The sequence below is a fragment of the Xenopus laevis genome, chromosome 3L (assembly GCF_017654675.1).
Source record: "Xenopus laevis strain J_2021 chromosome 3L, Xenopus_laevis_v10.1, whole genome shotgun sequence".
Classification (NCBI taxonomy): domain Eukaryota; kingdom Metazoa; phylum Chordata; class Amphibia; order Anura; family Pipidae; genus Xenopus; species Xenopus laevis.
The window spans coordinates 154045675-154066711 of record NC_054375.1 but is presented as its reverse complement, the minus strand read 5'-3'; the positions used below and the strand labels follow the sequence as shown (position 1 = coordinate 154066711).

Genomic DNA, 21037 nt, shown 5'->3' with positions numbered 1-21037 from the left:
TAGTACAGGAGAATACCTATGCTGCCATAGTTTTATGGGATCTCTCTATAATGTCTATGAGCAAACTTAGGGGACTGTTCCTGCTGAATTGTGCTTAGTACAGGGAATACCTATGCTGACATAGTTTTATGGGATCTCTCTGTACAGACTATGAGCAAACATAGGGGGCTGTTCCTGCTGAATTGTGCTTAGTACAGGGGAATACCTATGCTGCCATAGTTTTATGGGATCTCTCTATAATGTCTATGAGCTTCCTAGTACAGGGGAAATAGTCTTCTACAATGGTTGTATGGCATCAAAGGCAATAAACAAACTTAGACAGCTGTTTATGTTGCTGCTATGCCTAAGGTTTAATACTTGGCCATATTTGGCTGCTCTCATATCTAAAGATGTCAAGCAACTTCTGCTTATGCTCCTTCAAGGGATTGATAACATTATGTAAAATATAAGGATATTATAAGTTACCGAGGAGTTTCATGACCATATAAAAGTACGAGGCCGAAGGCCGAGTGTTATTATACAGGTCATGGAACTCCGAGGTAACTTCTAATATCCTCATATTTTACAACAGGTGGTACTTTATTTATTATAATACACACGTTTCAGTGAGTCATGTGACAGAAATGACATCAGAACTCACCGTTTATAACGGATGACATCAGAACTCACCGTTTATAACTGATGACATCAGAACTCACCGTTTATAAGGATATAATTTACAAGATATTCATGGCTTTTGTGTATTATATAGGATTATGGGATGATAAGGCCAGCAGGGGTCAGATAACCTGTTCTTTCGATCCAGAAAATATATATACAGTATCTAGTGAACCCCTAAGACCATCACAGAGACTATTGGTAGTGAAAGACAAGGAAGAGATAAATGATATTTATTCATTAGCATATTTTCTAATTTAGACTTCATGAGAACTGAAAAGAGGAAGTTTATGTATAAATGTTGAAAACAATCAAGTTCCTAATTAGTGGCACCAGAGTAACCAAGAGACGAGCTCCTCAGCATGTCTGCTCTTCTTGTTCTCTGGTTGGTGCTGTCTCTTTGGGGTAAGTGTGTCTATTCCATCTCTTGTCTCTTTGTGGAAAATACTGTACCTCTATTACATCTCTTATACTGTCTCTTTGTAGAAAGTACCTCCATTCCATCTCTTGTACTGTCTCTTTGGGGAAAGTACCTCTATTCCATCTCTTGAACAGTCTCTTTTGGTAAAGAACCTCCATTCCATCTCTTGTACTGTCTCATGGTTTAAGTACCTCCATTCCAATCTCTTCTGCTGTCTCTTTGAGGTAAGTACCTCTATTCCAAGAACCTTCAATGTACTAACTGTAGTTCCATTTTGGGGTAGTTCGTGGAACTATTTAAAATAATTACATCCATTCTGTTCTTTGTGCTGTCTTTTTGGGGAGTTTTTTGTTTGCCTTCTCTAACTCTCACTTTGCCCCTCTGGTCTCTCTTTACAGATTTACTTATTCCCACCCTTCTTCTATCACTGTTTTATTTTACTTTTAACAATAAAAACAGAACCAGTGACAGCCAGAATGTAAAGCCTATAAATTGTGGTGTAAAAGGGCAGCACTGCTTAACTTGTAGGGTCCAGGAGTGTTTCAGTGACATAATAACGGAAATACAACGTCACAATTCTCTAAATTTTATAGAGACGACTCTTTCCAGTTGTTTCAATGTGACCCCAGCCCTGTCTACTTTTTACTTGTAATCTTTTTTCTCCATTCAAATTATTCAACGTATTAATAGTCCTTGTTTTAAGAGGGACTCCTCATTCAAACTCTTTTTTTTGCATAATGGAAAAATAATCAAAATTTCGAAGTAACTTCCCAATATTACACATTTTCACCGGTTTAAAGTTAATGATTATCTCTTTCTGTTCTTGGGTCCTGACTCTTGTAGTAGTGCAGCTTATCAATTCTCCTCCAAGTCTGTTAATCGGCTGGCTTCTGCTACATTGTATCAGGAGTCAGAATCAGCCGTGCAGAGAATAGCAACAGCCCGACAGATACAGTCTTCCAAAGCAATTACATTCAGGTGCAATGGATGTATATTTGGAAGTGTTTTACAAATGTATTTTTTCATTATGGAAAAACATTATATTTTTTTATTTACGTTTTTATTAGTTTTTATATGCCAGTTACAATCCAATGTATTTTAGAACAAGTAACAGTTATAATGTAGTAAGTAAACAATGGTAGATCGGTTCCGTACATAAAATCATTCAAATACATTTTTACATCATTTACATTGCTAATAGGTGTCCTATAGTCTCTCTACTGTTAGCAATTGGAGCTATCCGCCATGTCCACTGTATGTTATGTAAAGTATAAGGGTAAACCGGGAAGGTAAATTGGTGGGAGGGGGTCTAAGGATTAATTATTGAGGGATCCATCCCATAAATCATGTTGTTTCTGTTTGAGCCATTTCAAATTAAGTACAGGATTTATAAGTACAGGATTTTTGTACAATATCCAAGGTTGGACCGCTGTATACCTCAAAAACCACAGATTATTGAGGGGAAAAAAAAACTGAAAATCCAGATAATATAGTGTAGTATTTTACAAAAAAAAAAAATTGTGACACCCTTAGGGGCGGATTTATCAAAGGTCAAAGTTGAAGTTGAAAAAACGCCAAACTTTGAATTCAAAAAGACCAACCGAATGGTGGTCGAAGTTTTTTGGGGGTCGAAGTGGGGTCTACTTCGAATCGTACGATTCTAAGTATCGCTACTTCGATTCGCAGTTTTTTTAACTTCGACCTGCGATCTCCCAAACTCCCCCAATTGCCTACATACAGGTTCTAGGAGGTCCCCCATAGGCTAAAATGGCACTTCCGCAGCTTTTAGTTGAAAGTTTTAAAGAGACAGTACCTTCGATTTTCAAAGTTTTTTTCAACTTCGAATCTAAGTTGGACTATTCGATGGTCGAAGTACCCAAAAATTACCTTGAAATTCGAAGTTTTTAACTTTGAACCTTCACTTTGACCTTTGATAAATCTGCCCCTTAGTGTTTCTTATATATCTGATTTGTGCTTAAACGACTACAAAATCTCCTCCATGAGTGAAAATAAGAGAATGAACAAAAATTTTACAAAAAAAGTGAAAAATGAAAAAATAAAAAAGGAAAAATACAAAAAATTGATAAAGGAAAAAAAGGGAAAAAAGGAGGCAAAAATAGGATCCACCCCAATACAGCCAAATGCTTTTATTATAATTTAGTGAAAACCAAAAACGTAAAACGGCACTATTCGCCGGTGGTGTATTATACTCACAAGACATGAGTTAATACAACTTTAATAAACATATAAAATGCACTCACAGATGGTCCTGATAAAACCGTATGTAAGATCCGTATAAAAGTCTCTATTTGCTGCTCCCGGTCTCTTAGCGTCTTTTACCGTCCACTGCGCATGTTTGTGACACGCTTCCACAATTGGTAATCCTCGCTAATGCGTTTCGGATTTTTATTGTGCTTTTCCAAAAAATGCGTGTTTTGTCTTTCCTTTATGTATATTATTGACATGCTCTCCTATTCTCTCCCTCAATTTCCTGCTTGTCTTTCCCACATATTGGAGGCCACACGGGCACTCCAATATGTATATTACATTTATTGTTTCACACTTTATTAACTCTTTCATTTGAAAAGTTTCCCCAGTTTTATGACTTTTAAAAATTTTAGTTTTCATGCAATATCTGCACGCCTTGCAGAGGAAAGAATATATCATATTGGAACCCATGCGAGTGGACGCGGGATTGGTTCTCTGGAAACGGCACATAGACGATATTTTAATTATTTGCAATAAAGGGGAAGTAGAACTAAAAAAATGTATAGATAAAATGAATCTCAACAAATTTAATCTGGAGTTTTCACTTATTCATAGCCCTATAAAAATAGACTTTTTGGATCTAGAGATTTACATAGAAAATGACAAAATACACACAGACTTTTTTTTTAAAGAAGTGGATACAAATAACTAGGGATGCACTGAATCCTTCTGCCCGGCCGAACCAAATCCGAATCCTAATTTGCATATGCAAATTAGGGGCGGGAGGGAAATTGCGTGAATTTTTTGTCACAAAACAAGGAAGGATAAAATGTTTTCCCCTTCCCACCCCTAATTTGCATATGCAAATTAGGATTCGGATTCAGTTCGGTATTCGGCCGAATCTTTCGGGGGTTCGGCCGAATCCAAAAAAGTGGATTCGGTGCATCCCTACAAATAACTATATTCTAGCTTCAAGTAATCACAGCCCCCAATGGATAAAAAATATCCCACAAGGACAGTTTAGAAGAGTAAGAATAAATTGTAGTAACTTAAAAGATTACATTATACAATCAGGACTGTGAGTGTATTTTATATATTTATTAAAGTTGTAAAAGCGTTTCTGCACATGTCAATTTTTCTTATGCCCAAATAAGGAACAAAGAGTGGAACGGGAGTGGAGCAAACCATCTAATATAATTCAACTCATGTCTTATGAGTATAATATACCACCGGGAATAGTGCGGTTTTACGTTTTTGGTTTTCACTGAATTATAATACAAGCATTTGGCAGTATTGTGGAGGGTGGATCCTATTTTGCCTCCTTTTTTATCCCTTCTTTTCCTTTTTTCTTTTTCCAATTTATTGTTTTTTTACTTTTTTCTTTTTTCATTTTTCACTTTTTTTGTAAAAATGTTTTGGACACTATTTTTTTCACTCATGGAGGAAATTTTGTAGTCGTTTAAGCACAAATCAAATATATAAGAAACACTAAGGGGCAGATTTATCAAGGGTCGAATTTCGAGGGTTAAAAAAACCCTCGAATTCGAATATCGAATTCAAAGGATTTTAGCCCAAAAGCTTCGATCGAATAAAAATCATTCGATCGGACGATAAAACCCTTCGAATCGAACGATTGGAACAATTTTAAGCGATCGATCGAAGGATTTTTATTCGACCAAAAAAAACTTAGAAAAGTGCTGGGGAAGGTCCCCATAGGCTAACATTGGACTTCGGTAGGTTTAAAGTGGCGAAGTATGAAGTCCAAGTTTTTTTTAAAGAGACAGTACTTTGTTTATCGAATGTTCGAACGATTTTTACTTCGAATTGTTTGAATCATTCGATTCGATCGAATTCGATTGAATTTGACCAATTCGCTGGTCGAGGTACCCAAAAAATTACTTTGAAATTTGAATGTTTTTTCATTCGATTTATTCACTCGAGCTTAGTAAATCTGCCCCTAAGGGTGTCACAAAAATTATTTTTGTAAAATACTACACTATATTATCTGGATTTTCTGTTTTTTCCCCTCAATAATCTGCGGTTTTTGAGGTATACGTCGGTCCAACCTTAGATATTGTTTGTTTCGCAGGCAGAGGAGAGCCCTAGTGATCTCTGGATTGGGAATACAATGCTCCAGAGATTCAGATTTGTAATTTGATATAGGATTTTTGGTAGCAGTGTCATCTTTACTGCTGAGATGTGACCGAACCATGATAGACCATATTTACTCCAGGTCTATAGATTTGTTTTTATAGTAGCGAGCAGCAGTATATCGTTTTTCTCTTATAGGGAATCATAATTGGCAGTGAGCTGTATTCCCAAATATTTAACAGCCTGTTCTTGCCAGTGGTAATCAAAGTTTTTTTCAGTGGAATGCATTTTGATTGGCAGGGACTGTGATTTAGAGATATTTATCTTGAACCCAGATATAGTACTGAATAGATGTAACGTTTGGTTGCGATATGGTAGAGAGGTTTGAGGTGAGCTAAGAGTAAGCGAAATATCATTGGCATATAAGCTCAATTTATACTTTACTCCTTCCGGCTATTTTACCTCCTATCTGTGGGTGATTTTGGATGGTATTAGCTAGTGGTTCTAATGAAACGGCAAATAGAAGGGGAGAGAGAGGGTGTGGAAATACATTTTTTGAGCTGTATGACTATGAAGATTTACATTCATCCAGGTCATGGTATATCTAGTATAGGTCAATCTAAAAACAACTGGACTTGCTGAGTAATCAATGAAGACGTTTCACTACTCATCCGAGCAGCTTCTTCAGTTCAACTGACTGGTGTGGGAAGTTCTCGGCATATAAACTCTTCAACTAATCCAATCACAATGGCACATTGTAACTCTTCAAAGAGGTGACATCTGAAGAAATTCACAGAGGTGTAGATTCTTTGTAGTTACTGTGATAGGATTATCCAATGTGTCATGCAACTCCTAGAAAGAGGTGTTACTTGTGAGAGTTGCATGAATGGATGTGTGAAGTGTTCTGAATCCGCCGGGGTACAGATGTTAGAACAGCATTGTATGTAGCAGACAGGTGGTGTCGAAGGCCCCCACCTCTGTTCAGAGATGGTCTCTCCACCTTGACATGAATCGCCTCTTTCACGCCTCGTTCAAACCAGTGGTCTTCTTTATCCAAGATTTGGAGTTTATATGCCGAGAACTTCCCACACCAGTCAGTTGAACTGAAGAAGCTGCTCGGATGAGTAGTGAAACGTCTTCATTGATTACTCAGCAAGTCCAGTTGTTTTTTAGATTGACCTATACTAGATATTTTTTGAGCTGAATTACCCTTCCTACCACGTCTTACATATATCACTGTTACACTGAGCTGAACATCCAATGAATCTTTTATTGAAGGTGCCGTGTGGGGGAGACCAGGACAATACTGCGCAGACCAACCTGCAGGAGTGGAAGTATTTGCTGGAGACTCAGTGACTTTCCCATGCAGTTTTGTGTTCCCCAGAACTCTCACAGGAATTACTAATAGGACAATTGTCTTTCAAGCTGGTAATATCTCTTATTGTGGGGATCGTATATATAACAGCAGATATGGCAACACAACACAGGAATACCAGGGAAGGGTGTCACTGGTGGGAGATCCTCAGGCTCAGAATGGGACCATCACTCTGACCAGTGTAAGAACAAGTGATAGAAAGAACTTCTGCTGCCGGGTCCAACTTCTAAATCAAAACACGATCATTGAGCAGTGGCAGAATGGATTAGGCACCCGGCTAACTGTGAGAGGTAAGTACCTTGAAATTTCCTTATAGCCCATGTAATTAAAAGTGTAGAAATGATTGTCCTCATAAGGAATTTCTAGTAAGGCCGATAAAGTGAAACAAAATTATATTAGTTAGTTCCAACAGTTTGCTATAGAGGGCAACAATGTCTTAAAGGGGTGCTTCATCTTTAAGGTAACTTTTAGTATGTTATAGAATGGCCAACTCTAAGCAACTTTTCAAATGGTTTTCGTTATTTATTTTTTATACTTGTTTGCCTTTTTCTCTGCAGCTTTCAAATGGGAGTCGTTGACCCCATCTAAAAAACAAATGCTCTGTAAGGCTACAAATGTATTGTTATTGCTACTTTTTATTCCTCATCTTTCTATTCAGGCCTCTCCTATTCATATTCCAGCCTCTTATTCAAATCAATGCATGGTTTCTAGGGGAATTTGGACCCTAGTTACCAGATTTCTAAAAATGCAAACTGGAGAGCTGCTGAATAAAAAGCCAAATAACTCAAAAAACCTTAAATAATAAAAAATGAAAACCAATCCCAAATGGTCTCAAAATATCACTCTCTACATCATACTAACTGAAAAGGTGAACCACCTTGGGCCTGCTTAGGGATCTCCTAAAATGTCACTGTCCAATTAAAGGCCACCAGACCAGATGTTGTGCTCAATATTTATGGGAAGTCTTTAAAATGCTGCTTAATAAATATACTTGTCAGTATATTCCACTTGTAAGCAAGGAACGTCATTGCAAAGCAAAACCTTTTTGGTTCAATATAAGCGTTGGTGTTGAGGTGGGTAAGAAAAGACGTGCTTTTAAGGCTTTCAAGTTAGCTGGTACAGCCGAAACATTTATAAGGTACAAGGAGGCCAATAAATCATGCAAAGAAGCTATAAGGCAAGCTAAAATTGCTATAGAAAAGGATATTGCAGCAAGCAGTAAAAAAAATCCAAAATTATTTTTTAAATATGTTAATAGTAAAAAAATGAAGCAGGAAGGGGTGGGACCCTTACTATCAGAGGGGGGTCAGCTGGTTGATGAAAACAAAATAAAAGCGCAGATTCTGAACTCATATTTTTCATCTGTCTACACAAATGAGGAACCAGTAAGTGAAGGTTTCCTTCTTAATAGTCCCAATTCTAGTAATACAACTAATGATGCATCGTTCACACATGAAGAAATTCAAAAGAGACTTGAACATGTTAAGATTGACAAAGGTCCAGGGCCAGATGGTATTCATCCCAGGGTAATTAGCGAGCTTAGCTCTGTGATTGCCAAACCTCTTTACATCATTTTTCAGGATTCATTGAGATCTGGCATAGTGCAGAGAGACTGGCGAATTGCTAATGTGGTGCCTCTATTCAAAAAAGGATCCCGTTCTCAGCCTCAAAACTATAGGCCAGTTAGTCTGACGTCAGTGGTAGGAAAGCTTTTCGAAGGGTTAATAAAGGATAAGATACTGGACTTCATAGCAAATCATAATACTATGAGTTTGTGCCAGCATGGTTTTATGCATAATAGATCTTGCCAGACTAACTTAATTTCTTTTTACGAGAATGTAAGTAGAGACCTCGATTCTGGGATGGCAGTGGATGTGATTTACTTAGACTTTGCTAAAGCATTTGATACAGTGCCACACAAAAGGTTACTGGTTAAATTAAGGAATGTTGGCCTGGAACATAGTATTTGTACCTGGATAGACAACTGGCTAAAAGATAGACTACAAAGAGTGGTGGTAAATGGAACATTTTCTAATTGGACCAGTGTTGTTAGTGGAGTACCGCAGGGCTCTGTACTAGGTCCCTTGCTTTTCAACTTGTTTATTAATGACCTGTAGGTGGGCATTGAAAGTACTATTTCTATTTGTGCAGATGATACTAAATTGTGCAGAACTATAGGTTCCATGCAGGATGCTGCCACTTTGCACAGTGATTTGTCTAAACTGGGAAACTGGGCAGCAAACTGGAAAATGAGGTTCAATGTTGATAAATGCAGGTTATGCACTTTGGCAAAAATAATATAAATGCAAGTTATACACTAAATGGCAGTGTGTTGGGAGTTTCCTTAAATGAGAAGGATCTTGGGGTCTTTGTAGATAACACGTTGTCTAATTCTGGGCAGTGTCATTCTGTGGCTACTAAAGCAAATAAAGTTCTGTCTTGCATAAAAAAGGGCATTAACTCAAGGGATGAAAACATAATTATGCCTCTTTATAGGTCCCTGGTGAGGCCTCATCTGGAGTATGCAGTTCAGTTTTGGACTCCAGTCCTTAAGAGGGATATAAATGAGCTGGAGAGAGTGCAGAGACTAAGTGCAACTAAATTGGTTAGAGGGACGGAAGACTTAAATTATGAGGGTAGACTGTCAAGGTTGGGGTTGTTTTCTCTGGAAAAAAGGCGCTTGTGAGGGGACATGATTAGACTTTACAAGTACATTAGAGGACATTATAGACAAATAGCAGGGGACCTTTTTACCCATAAAGAGGATCACCGTACCAGAGGCCACCCCTTTAGACTTGAAGAAAAGAACTTTCATTTGAAGCAACGTAGGGGGTTCATCACAGTCAGGACAGTGAGGTTGTGGAATGCACTGCCGGGTGATGTTGTGATGCTGATTCAGTTAATGACTATAAGAGGGACTTGGATGATTTCTTGGACAGACATAATATCAAAGGCTATTGTGATACTAAACTCTATAGTTAGTATAGGTATGGGTATATAGAATTTTAATTAAAAGTAGGGAGGGGTGTGTGTATGGATGCTGGGTTTTCATTTGGAGGGGTTGAACTTGATGGACTTTGTCTTTTTTCAACCCAATTTAACTATGTAACTATGTAACTATAGGACCCTTGTCTGATCAATGTTCTATAGACTTTTTGTAAGATGTCATTATGTTAAATGGAAAGAAATCAATGACTTGAAAGATGTAACTTGACATTTCTGGGTCATGATGAGGGCCTCAACTACTTTTATTATAATGCAGCCCTCAGTCTATTATTGGAACCTGGGGATCATGGCCTTGCCTGAAACAAGGAAAAACTGCAGACGGGGACAATTAACACCCTCCCCCCCACAGCAACGCCTATGCCTCTCTCTAAACAGGGGATAGGTAGAATTATGATATAAGAGAACATTGAGCATAGCCAGAAGGGCACCCTGGGCAACCAGGCCAATCAATGCACACAAAGGTGCTGCTCCAATGAGGCAAATTGAAAAAACAGAGCAGGTTACCAGGGGTGACAAAACTCCTGGTGACTTTGAAACCACAATTCTAGTCCAACAGAGCACATTTGCACTCTCCATTGGAAAGGTAAATGTTAGGGGGCAAGGGACGGCTGCATTGCCAAAGCCGCCTCAGGAGGCTCCTGCCTTAGAATTGCCCCTGACCTTACCCCCTCCTGCCACAGGCGGACAAGCTCACACACACGCGCGGTGATGGGGAGTATGAGTATGAAGAATCAGGGGAAAGCCATCGGTGAATGTCAGGTGGCGGGGCGACAAGGGCCAGGGGCATGAGTAGGTATTGAATGAAGTAACCAATTCCAGCCCTGTAACTGAGTCTTTGTTGCAATATTCTATTCAGTAGGTGAGAATAAGATGACTATGCATCAGCCTCCATTCATCTCTGCTCTGGTTGGTGACACTGTGACAATTCCCTGTCATTTCTCCATCAACTCCAAGAAGGAAATTCAGAAAAAATCTGTATCCAGTGTTCAGTGGAGGTTTGGTCAGTCCCCAAGCTGTGGGACAGTTATATATAACAGTAGCACAGGGGCAGTAAGAAGAGAGGACAGAGAGAGGATTTCTGTGGCTGGGGAAGGAGGCGCATCCATCCTAATCAAGCGGGTGACGACCAATGACAGAGGCTGGTACTGCTGTGGGGCACAAGTGACTGGAGATGGACAAGTTTATACAACTCAGAGAGAGAGAGGAACAAACCTGACCATTACAGGTATTTATCATTGGAATATGATTTAACTAGGGCTCCTGACAGTCCAGTTCAAGCAATGGAAAAAAAAGAAAAGAACCCCTTAAAAAGGAGCTACACTCAAAGGTTTATTACCCTTTGTTTATTATACAAATAATAGACCATAAATAAAAACACAGATTATAAAATTTTAAGCACAAAGGGTAAGACATGGACACTGTGATTAATTATGCATTAGGCCAGGCCATGTGTCCCAACCTACAACAAATCACCAAAAAACCACACAAACTAGGTATAGTACATCAGTGGCGGTATTTAGTATAAACAATATATGTACTGGCAGGGGCATATCCTTGAGAGTAAATAAATTCCACCGGCAGGGACAACCCGTGCAACCTATTGCAACAATTGTTACTATTTTTTGGCTAATATGGATTGAGTATAAATGTTCACCAGGTATAAGACGTTTCCTTTTTTCTTTTTTCCTCTGAATCTTGGGACATTTAGCAAATTTTGGACATTATGAGGATGATTGTTTTCTCTGGACAATATGGTACCTGGACTCGGAACATTAATTAACTATATTTTATTCGTTTTTGACATTTTTCTTTGTTTTTCTTCATTTTTTCAATAAATACTTACTATATTTGATATTTGACATTTGTCAGGAAGGGGTTAATGATTGGTGCACCCCTTTAATTAACTATGTTAATTAGCGACACTAAAGGTGGTGTTAAATAGTCTTGATCACAAATGGTTTGTATGCTTGACAAAGGGGATCACCCCGTAAACATAGCAAGGGTTGTCGCTGCTTGCAACTAAGACCTGTGTGCCGGCAGAATTTATTTACTCTGAAGTTTGTGGGTTTCCGAAGCCTTCTCAGTCGGGCACCGGCAATATACGATTTGGAGAGCCAGTGTGTGCAAGCTGGTAACTATACTTGTTTCAGGGGCATATCCCTAACATACAACCCATACAGACACATATAAAGTGAATAGAAACTGCATGTTAATCAGTCTTGACTTAACCCCCTACTAGGGTTTCCACCTTTTTTGGAAAAAAATACCGGCCTTCCTATATATTTATCTTTTTCCTATTAGTAACATTGGGATCAACCATCATTTTTACAGGTCAGATGTTACATGGTATAAGTGTATCTGTGAGGTGAAACCCACTAGATATGAGGAACATCTCATATAAATACTTGTTACAGGTCCCTCCCACTTACCCATCATTCTGTGTGTGTGTCACATGGTATAAGTGTATCTGTGAGGTGAAACCCACTAGATATGAGGAACATCTCATATAAACTACTTGTTACTGGCCCCTCCCACTTACCCATCATTCTGTGTGTGTGTCACATGGTATAAGTGTATCTGTGAGGTGAAACCCACCTAGATATGAGGAACATCTCATATAAACTACTTGTTACAGGCCCCTCCCACTTACCCATCATTCTGTGTGTGTGTCACATGGTATAAGTGTATCTGTGAGGTGAAACCCACCTAGATATGAGGAACATCTCATATAAATACTTGTTACAGGTCCCTCCCACTTACCCATCATTCTGTGTGTGTGTCACATGGTATAAGTGTATCTGTGAGGTGAGACCCACTAGATATGAGGAACATCTCATATAAACTACTTGTTACAGGCCCCTCCCACTTACCCATCATTCTGTGTGTGTGTGTCACATGGTATAAGTGTATCTGTGAGGTGAGACCCACCTAGATATGAGGAGCATCTTATATAAACTACTTGTTACAGGCCCCTCCCACTTACCCATCATTCTGTGTGTGTGTCACATGGTATAAGTGTATCTGTGAGGTGAGACCCACCTAGATATGAGGAACATCTCATATAAACTACTTGTTACAGGCCCCTCCCACTTACCCATCATTCTGTGTGTGTGTGTGTGTGTGTGTCACATGGTATGTGAGGTAAAACCCACCTAGATATGAGGAACATCTCCTATAAACTACTTTTTACAGGCCCCTCCCACTTACCCATCATTCTGTGTATGTGTCACATGGTATAAGTGTATCTGTGAGGTGAGACCCACTAGATATGAGGAACATCTCATATAAACTACTTGTTACAGGCCCCTCCCACTTACCCATCATTCTGTGTGTGTGTCACATGGTATAAGTGTATCTGTGAGGTAAAACCCACCTAGATATGAGGAACATCTCATATAAACTACTTGTTACAGGCCCCTCCCACTTACCCATCATTCTGTGTGTGTGTGTCACATGGTATAAATGTATCTGTGAGGTGAAACCCACCTAGATATGAGGAACATCTCATATAAACTACTTGTTACAGGCCCCTCCCACTTACCCATCATTCTGTGTGTGTGTCACATGGTATAAGTGTATCTGTGAGGTAAAACCCACCTAGATATGAGGAACATCTCATATAAACTACTTGTTACAGGCCCCTCCCACTTACCCATCATTCTGTGTGTGTGTGTCACATGGTATAAGTGTATCTGTGAGGTGAGACCCACCTAGATATGAGGAACATCTCATATAAACTACTTGTTACAGGCCCCTCCCAGTTACCCATCATTCTGTGTGTGTGTGTCACATGGTATAAGTGTATCTGTGAGGTGAAATCCATTAGATATGAGGAAAATCTCCTATAAACTACTTGTTACAGGCCCCTCCCACTTACCCATCATTCTGTGTGTGTGTGTCACATGGTATAAGTGTATCTGTGAGGTGAAATCCATTAGATATGAGGAACATCTCCTATAAACTACTTGTTACAGGCCCCTCCCACTTACCCATCATTCTGTGTGTGTGTCACATGGTATAAGTGTATCTGTGAGGTAAAACCCACTAGATATTTGGAACATCTCATATAAACTACTTGTTACAGGCCCCTCCCACTTACCCATCATTCTGTGTGTGTGTCACATGGTATAAGTGTATCTGTGAGGTAAAACCCACCTAGATATGAGGAACATCTCATATAAACTACTTGTTACTGGCCCCTCCCACTTACCCATCATTCTGTGTGTGTGTCACATGGTATAAGTGTATCTGTGAGGTAAAACCCACCTAGATATGAGGAACATCTCATATAAACTACTTGTTACTGGCCCCTCCCACTTACCCATCATTCTGTGTTGTCACATGGTATAAATGTACGGTATGTGCTTGTGTGATTATCATTACAGGCCAGAGCTGCTGTTACATTTCTCATAACCAGCAGTTCTATGGCTCACCAATAAACTACTTACTCTCTGCCTATTGTTCAATTCACCCAAATCTGACATTTTTTTAAGGGCATTCTACACCTTCTTCACTAATTCTGTCTAAATTTCCAACCTGCCCCAGCCATCTACTCACAATATTCTTTTTTGTTTTAGGAAAAACCGATCAAATGAAGATCAAGCAGCCAAAGGAGGTCACATTCACAAACTCCTCTACTATCAGCTGTAACTTTACATTACCAGAGGATGAAGATCCCTTGTGGCTCGGGATATACTGGATGTTTGGGAACCCACGTGAGGGCTTTGCCTATCACCCACACCCAGAATTAATTCACCCCCGATACCGGGGCAAAACCAGACTGGTGGGTCAGTCAGACCTTTATCTGGAAGAGGTGATTGGAATGGATAACACCAACTTCTACTGCCGTGTGGCAATGCGCCTGTGTAATGATACTCAGCAAAACACCATTGAAACATTACTGGAGGAAGGAGCAGGGACACTTCTAAGGGTGAACGGTAGGTAGACAATATGGCTTCAACCATAATTTACAGAAGAATATTTGAAGCCTTTAAGAGGCATTACATATTCTGTGTTTTCTGATGGGAGCCTATATGTCTCTATTGTTTGCATCATAGTATGGGCCCTTCTCTTTCTCAATACACAGCAGAATCTGCATGCAATGTCCACACTTACATTCTATGGTAATCTTGCCCATTAGGAACGTACACACAGACAATTTGCCCCAGGTGGAGCAGGAGAGTAGAGCCATGACTGATAAACCAGTAACATTACTTGGGACTGAATACATTGTTATACCTATAGGGCTGCTGGGATGAGCGCCAATAATGTGGCATAAAACTTAAAAAAACAAGAACACTTTTATTGGTGCCATGATATACCTGTGCACATAGCTACGTTATACATACAGTTAATTCATGAAATCCTCTGTTTCTCATTTACAGCTGATCCAAGTGACCAGACCAAAATTATAGCAGCCTCTGTTGTATCAGCAATTATCCTTATTCTCCTGTTATTCATCATCCTTTGCCTCGTGAAACATAAAGGTAAGTGATTTGAGCATTTATTCCTTCTGGTGACTAATATATACCTATATACCTATACCTATATATCCTGGGGTAGATTTACTAAGGGTCGAAGTGAATTTTCGAATTTAAAAGCTTCAAATTTCAAACTATTTTTTGGGTACTTCGACCATCGAATAGGCTTAAATTCAACTTCGATTCGAAGTAAATAAGTTCGACTTCGAAAATCGAAGTACTGTCTCTTTAAAAAAGTTCGACTTCGACACTTTGCCACCTTAAACCTGCCGAATTGCTGTATAATCCTATGGGGACCTCCTAGAACCTATAGCCAACATTTGGCTAAGTTTTTAGAAGTCGAAGTAAAATCGTTCGTTCGATCGATTAAATCGTTCGAATCGTTGGATTCGAACGATTTCATCGTACGATCAATGTGATGTGTGCATGAGACTTTACTTTACTCATAATTCTGCCCATTTATGAGTGTAAGTGCAATTTCCAATGTGCAATTTTTGACCCAAATTGCCATGATTTGTACTTCTAATGCAGTTTTTTTTGCAGGTTTTGGCGAGTTAAGCTCACTGCAATTGCATACAGTGAGTCAAACCTCTCTATGGTAACTTCACTTTCGATGCTTGATGCTGATTGGCTTGGTGTTGTAAATGAGTTCTTTCCCTTCCTACAAGAGCATGAGAGTACTCAGAGGGACACACGCCAGTAAGATCAGATTCATTGATGACATATTTGTTTTTATTTCCAGGGATGAGGAAACAGGTGCAGCAATCCAAGTAAGTCAGATACCACTCTAATTTACCGTAATATCATATACTGGCTAAAATGTTGACAGTAATAATCATTAATTTGCTACTTTAAAGGTAAGCCCAAAAAATGCACAATCTGCTATATTTTTGCACTTTGCATCTTACCCTGCACAATACTGAGTAAGGAGACCTGCATTCCCCATATGAATACAGAGTTGTCTATGTTCAGCAGTACTGTATTCATGAGGGGCAGGCAGGAGGTAACCTTTTTAGCAAACAAAAAAATACATACATATAAATTAAACATTCAAATGTGTGAATTTTGAAACTTGAAAACTCAAATTCAATTCGAATTTACTATTTGACCCTTTATAAATCGGCCCAATAGTATGTGTACTGCAGTAGAGATCTATTTGGTTACATTTCCATTGTTCTGTTGATAGACTACTGATGGGCTGTTGGGGGGTGATATCACTCCAAATTGCAGTGCAGCAGTAAAGAGTGACTGTAGTTTATCAGATCACATGACTGAGGGCACCTTGGAAACTGACATTTTTCCCCAATGCCAGATTTCAAAATTTTATGTAAAAAAATCTGTTTGCTCTTATTAAAAACATATTTCAGTCAAGAATTCTACAGGAGCAACTCTATTAACTGTGTTTTGAAAAAAAAAAACCAGAACAGGTGTTTCTTCAGTGGCAGGAATGTGCAGGCAGAGCAAATATAGTCAGAGTTTATATCCAGGTTCCCCAACTTTTTTTACCTGTGAGCCCCAATTAAATGTAAAAAGAGTTGGGGAGCAACACAGGCATGAGAAAAGTCCCTGGGCGCCAAACAAGGACTGTGATTGGCTATTTGGTAGTCCCTATGTGGACGGGCAGCCTACAGGAGATTCCGGCCATAAACCTTTTTTTTTTTTATACAACCAAGCCTGGAATTTAAAAATAAGCACCTGCTTTGAGGCCACTGGGACCAATAGCCAAAGGGTTGGTGAGTAACATGTTACTTGCGAGCTACTGGTTGGAGATCATTGGTTTAAATTGATTATTCCCCATTATCTGATACAGTAATATTGAATTTCCTCTGCAAATTCTAAGCTCCATCTTTATGTTGTACAGACAAAAGAAGTCAGAAAGTGCAACGCCAGGTAAGAACTCAGATAAAATACCAGGATTTATTTATTTTGTTTAATTTTCTATTGCTTTTGTACTTGGAACATGACAGATATTAATGTGCAATTCTGTTCCCTGCTATTGCCTGTAAAAATATTTGCAATTATTTTATTTGGATTTATTGTGACATAAATTAAATAATAAAAAATGAATATAGAGATATTTATTATTCTGCATTCAATTATTTGTAGCTAGACAAGTATAACATTAACATTAAATAAAGCTCTAGTACAACATCTAAGGAGTATTTCATCCAATATTCCAATATTTATGTATGTAGCATTTATTGGTCATCTGTTTAAAATCAAACATCAAGGGTGGTTATTAATTAAAATCTGAATGTCAAAAACTCGAACAATCCGAGTTTTTTTTTTGCTATAAAATCCACTAAAATTTTTAGTGGAAAAAAAACGAACATTTTTTGAGAGTTATTGTACCCCACGGATGGAAAAAGTCTGAATCTAAAAATCCGGCATCTCAGAGCTGCCTAGGTTGTATATACAGTAAGTCAATGGGAGAAGTCCCTTTCATATTTTGAAGTTTCTGTTGTCTGCGCTGGAAATAGCCAGAAAATCCAACTGTTCCCCAATTTTCGGCCAAAAATCTAAAAAATTCGTGAAAAAGCTGGGAAAAAAGAGCAATTCTGGAAAAAATATGATTCAGCTTTTCGCTCGATTTTATAGAGTTTTTCCTCGATCCAATTAAATTGTGCTTTTTAAATAGTAAATGACACATCGAAGATTCTAGTTTGCTCTGATTAAAATAAAAATTATTTTAATAAATAAGTAGGGATGGGCGAATTTGACCCGTTTCGTCAAAAATTCGCCGCGCGTCAAAAAAAATTTGTTGGAGGGAAATTTTTTTTTTTTTACCTCTTTTTTTTTTTTTTGACGCACAACGCCATCTAAGTCTATGGGTGTCATTTTTGCGGTGAAACAAGGTGAAAAAATTCGCCCATCCCTATAAATAAGGAACCCCGTGTTCTGGTTCTCCATGCAGGCTTTGGTTGATATCAAGTCTATATGTGGGCCTCTGATCCTTTGATCCTTTGATCCTTTGAATGGATCACAACATCACACAATGACTTATTCTTCCATCTTTGTAACCTTGGTGATGTAATCAATAGATCAACCTCCCCCCAGATAAATCACACTAAACACAAACAGATCCAGTCTGAATTTCTTTTGAGTTTCAAATGTCCCTAGGCCTAAACTGCGTTAATGAATTTTTAATTTCAAATACAATTAAAGTATTTATTTGTTTTAGAATATGAAGGCACAGAATCGGTTCGGAAAGAGCAGACGGTAATGTACATGTTATCAGTATGGGCTAATGTATATGGCTGTGGTATAGATGGGTCAGTGTGACAGTAAATAGGGTGGGCCAGATGCATCAATCAGCCCAGTGGTCTGCATGTGTGAATATTATGTCAATATTAGAGTAAAAATGTTGACTGGGCGGATGCCACCTCATTGGTGTATTCTGAGAATACAGTTCTTTAGTTGCCAAAAAACATTGCTCTAAGGAGGAACCAGATAGAACCAGTGTAGCAAACAGTCATTTAGAGAAGCTGTAATTCATAAGAGGCGTGTGTCAAGTCTACAAGTTCCCAAAACATGACTGTGTATGGCTTCAGCCTTGGGTTAAAGAAATGCTCCAAATCTCTGAAACGCCTGTTATTCAGAAAACTGTAAAATGTGACAGTTTATTCAACATCATCTTTACATTGGAATTGATATCTTTCTCTTCCCCTGGCAGACTGATATGAGTTTATACACAACTATTGAGGAGACAGCCAGGGCTTCCTGTGATCCATCAAACAATGTGAGTATAATCACCTACTAGAACTCAATGAGTAGAAGTTCTCACATTCAGTGGAGTAAGTAGAACTTTTTGGGCTTCCAGAAAAATATTTTTTTTGATTCCTTTCAAAGTCCAAGAGGATGACCTTACAAGCTAATATTAAAAGCCATTATATGGTGTCTCTTAAATTGACCCAACCCAAAAAATAGTAGGATTTGCTTTACCTGTTGTTAAATCTTTATTTTCCTATGAAAACTTCATTGGGGTCTCCAGAGAAATCTGAAGGCCAGAACTATGTCTCATTGAAGTGAATCTCTCATTGAAGGATATGTACTGTAGATATTAATATGGATATCCTGATGAAATTATATATTTACCTACTGAGACTGGTCAGTGAGCAACATAGGAAATATCTAAATAAAACTTTTCTATATAAGTTTAATCCCCATTGAAGATACAATGTGCCAGTGAGAAAAAGGTTTATCATGAGAATCAATTTCAGATGCATTTCAATTCAGAAAAACTTATCGCACTCTTTATCACTTGAAACCTCTATTGAAAACTCTGGAACTGAATTAAGAGAAAAGTTTTTTCTCCTCAAATTGAATCTCGACCATAAATGTTCATGAGATAACTTTTTTCTCAAATGAGCCCCACAAAATCCATCACAATACTCCAAGTACTGGCTATGTAAAATACCATAATGTCCAAAGCATTACATTTTCTGACTATTTGGGTCACTATGAAATCCTCATTCCATTTTTTCTATTTTTGAAGGGAGGACAATTATTATATTCTACCGTAAACCACTCACTGTCTTCAACAAACCACACATCTTCTCCCGACTCTGGTAAGGAAGTATTTTATGCAGATGTGAAGAGAAATTAAGAGTCTGTCCCATGAATTGTGTGGGCCAAGTAAGCTCATGGAAAGTATAAATTCTTATTAATATGAAGAAATCAGGCAAAAAAAAACATTATGCCGTTGGTGCCGGATTCATCTTCTGCCTTAAGGTTTTGAAGACTTTTGATAAAATGAAATATTACATCAGAAGCATCATCATGTCAGTCAGTGGAACATTACCTTGGACATCTGGATCATGGACGTAGACCAGCTTTCTATTGCTTACAATTTATTTAAATCAAGCTCTTGCCGCTTATTTCCTATATTCATCGGGAGTTGAGTTTCCTTAAAAAGCCCTTAGAATGGAGTCCAACACTGAGAACTTTAAGCTTATTAAAGTCACAAATGAACAAGGCAACTTATCTCATTGATTGTGCCATCTAACGCTGTGAAATTGTGCAGCACCAACTTCTCCTTCTGATTTCCTTGTAAGATCTGAAAGGTTCATAAGTGGAAAGACCATTACTTCAACATAGTTTCACACAATTTCAGTTTTAAACCTGTCACAGGACCGAACGAAAGCGCCAGTTACAGTATATTTAGTAGAACAATAAGGCCAAGTGTTAAACTGTATACTTTCTTTGTCTATTGAGTTGAGTTGTTTTTGGAACAAACTTTGTCAAGGGCAGAGACATGCGCTGCTATTTCGGGAGATTAGTTGCCTAGCGACAAAACGCTTCGTCTTCATAGTAACGTAGTTACATAGTTACATAGTTAAATCGGGCTGAAAAAAGACAAAGTCCATCAAGTTCAACTCCTCCAAATGAAAACCCAGCCCCACACACCCCTCCCTACTGTCACATAAATTCTATATACCCATACCTATACTAACTATAGAGTTTAGTATCACAATAGCTTTTGATATTATGTCTGTCCAAAAAATCATCCAAGTCCCTCTTATAGTCATTAACTGAATCAGCATCACAACATCACCCGGCAGTGCATTCCCGAACCTCACTGTCCTGACTGTGATGAACCCCCTACTCTGTTCCTTTAAATGAAACTTCTTTTCCTTTAGTCTGAAGGGGAGGCCTCTGGTACGTGATTCTCTTTATGGGTAAAAAGGTCCCCTGCTATTTGTCTATAATGTCCTCTTATGTATTGTAAAGTGTAATCATGTCCCCTCGCAAGCGCCTTTTTTCCAGAGAAAACAACCCCAACCTTGACAGTCTCCCCTC

The 21037-nt window shown here is 38.5% G+C and overlaps 1 protein-coding gene across 2 annotated transcripts; it reads left to right on the top strand.

The window, feature by feature from the left end:
* The first annotated feature begins 1005 nt into the window (after window positions 1-1005).
* On the top strand, window positions 1006-20628 carry LOC108710389. 2 transcript variants are annotated; one of them, XM_041587363.1, is made up of 10 exons: window positions 1006-1062; window positions 6656-7042; window positions 10618-10983; window positions 14336-14695; window positions 15143-15244; window positions 15981-16008; window positions 17100-17128; window positions 18420-18457; window positions 18912-18977; window positions 19734-20628. In XM_041587363.1, exons 1-10 carry the CDS (start codon window positions 1020-1022, stop codon window positions 19842-19844), a joined length of 1530 nt encoding a protein of 509 aa, XP_041443297.1. In that variant the 5' UTR covers window positions 1006-1019; the 3' UTR covers window positions 19845-20628. The 2 variants fall into 2 exon arrangements, with proteins under 2 accessions (XP_041443297.1, XP_041443296.1); XM_041587362.1 differs by having other exon boundaries at window positions 10615-10983.
* Window positions 20629-21037: the final 409 nt, after the last annotated feature.

Excerpts from the sequence above, each read along its gene's own strand:
- LOC108710389 (XM_041587362.1), top strand. The coding sequence starts at position 1,020 with ATGTCTGCTCTTCTTGTTCTCTGGTTGGTGCTGTCTCTTTGGG. Across the intron at positions 7,043-10,614 it reads CACCCGGCTAACTGTGAGAG|TAGGTGAGAATAAGATGACT; the intron begins GTAAGTACCTTG and ends TATTCTATTCAG. Across the intron at positions 17,129-18,419 it reads GTCAGAAAGTGCAACGCCAG|AATATGAAGGCACAGAATCG; the intron begins GTAAGAACTCAG and ends TATTTGTTTTAG.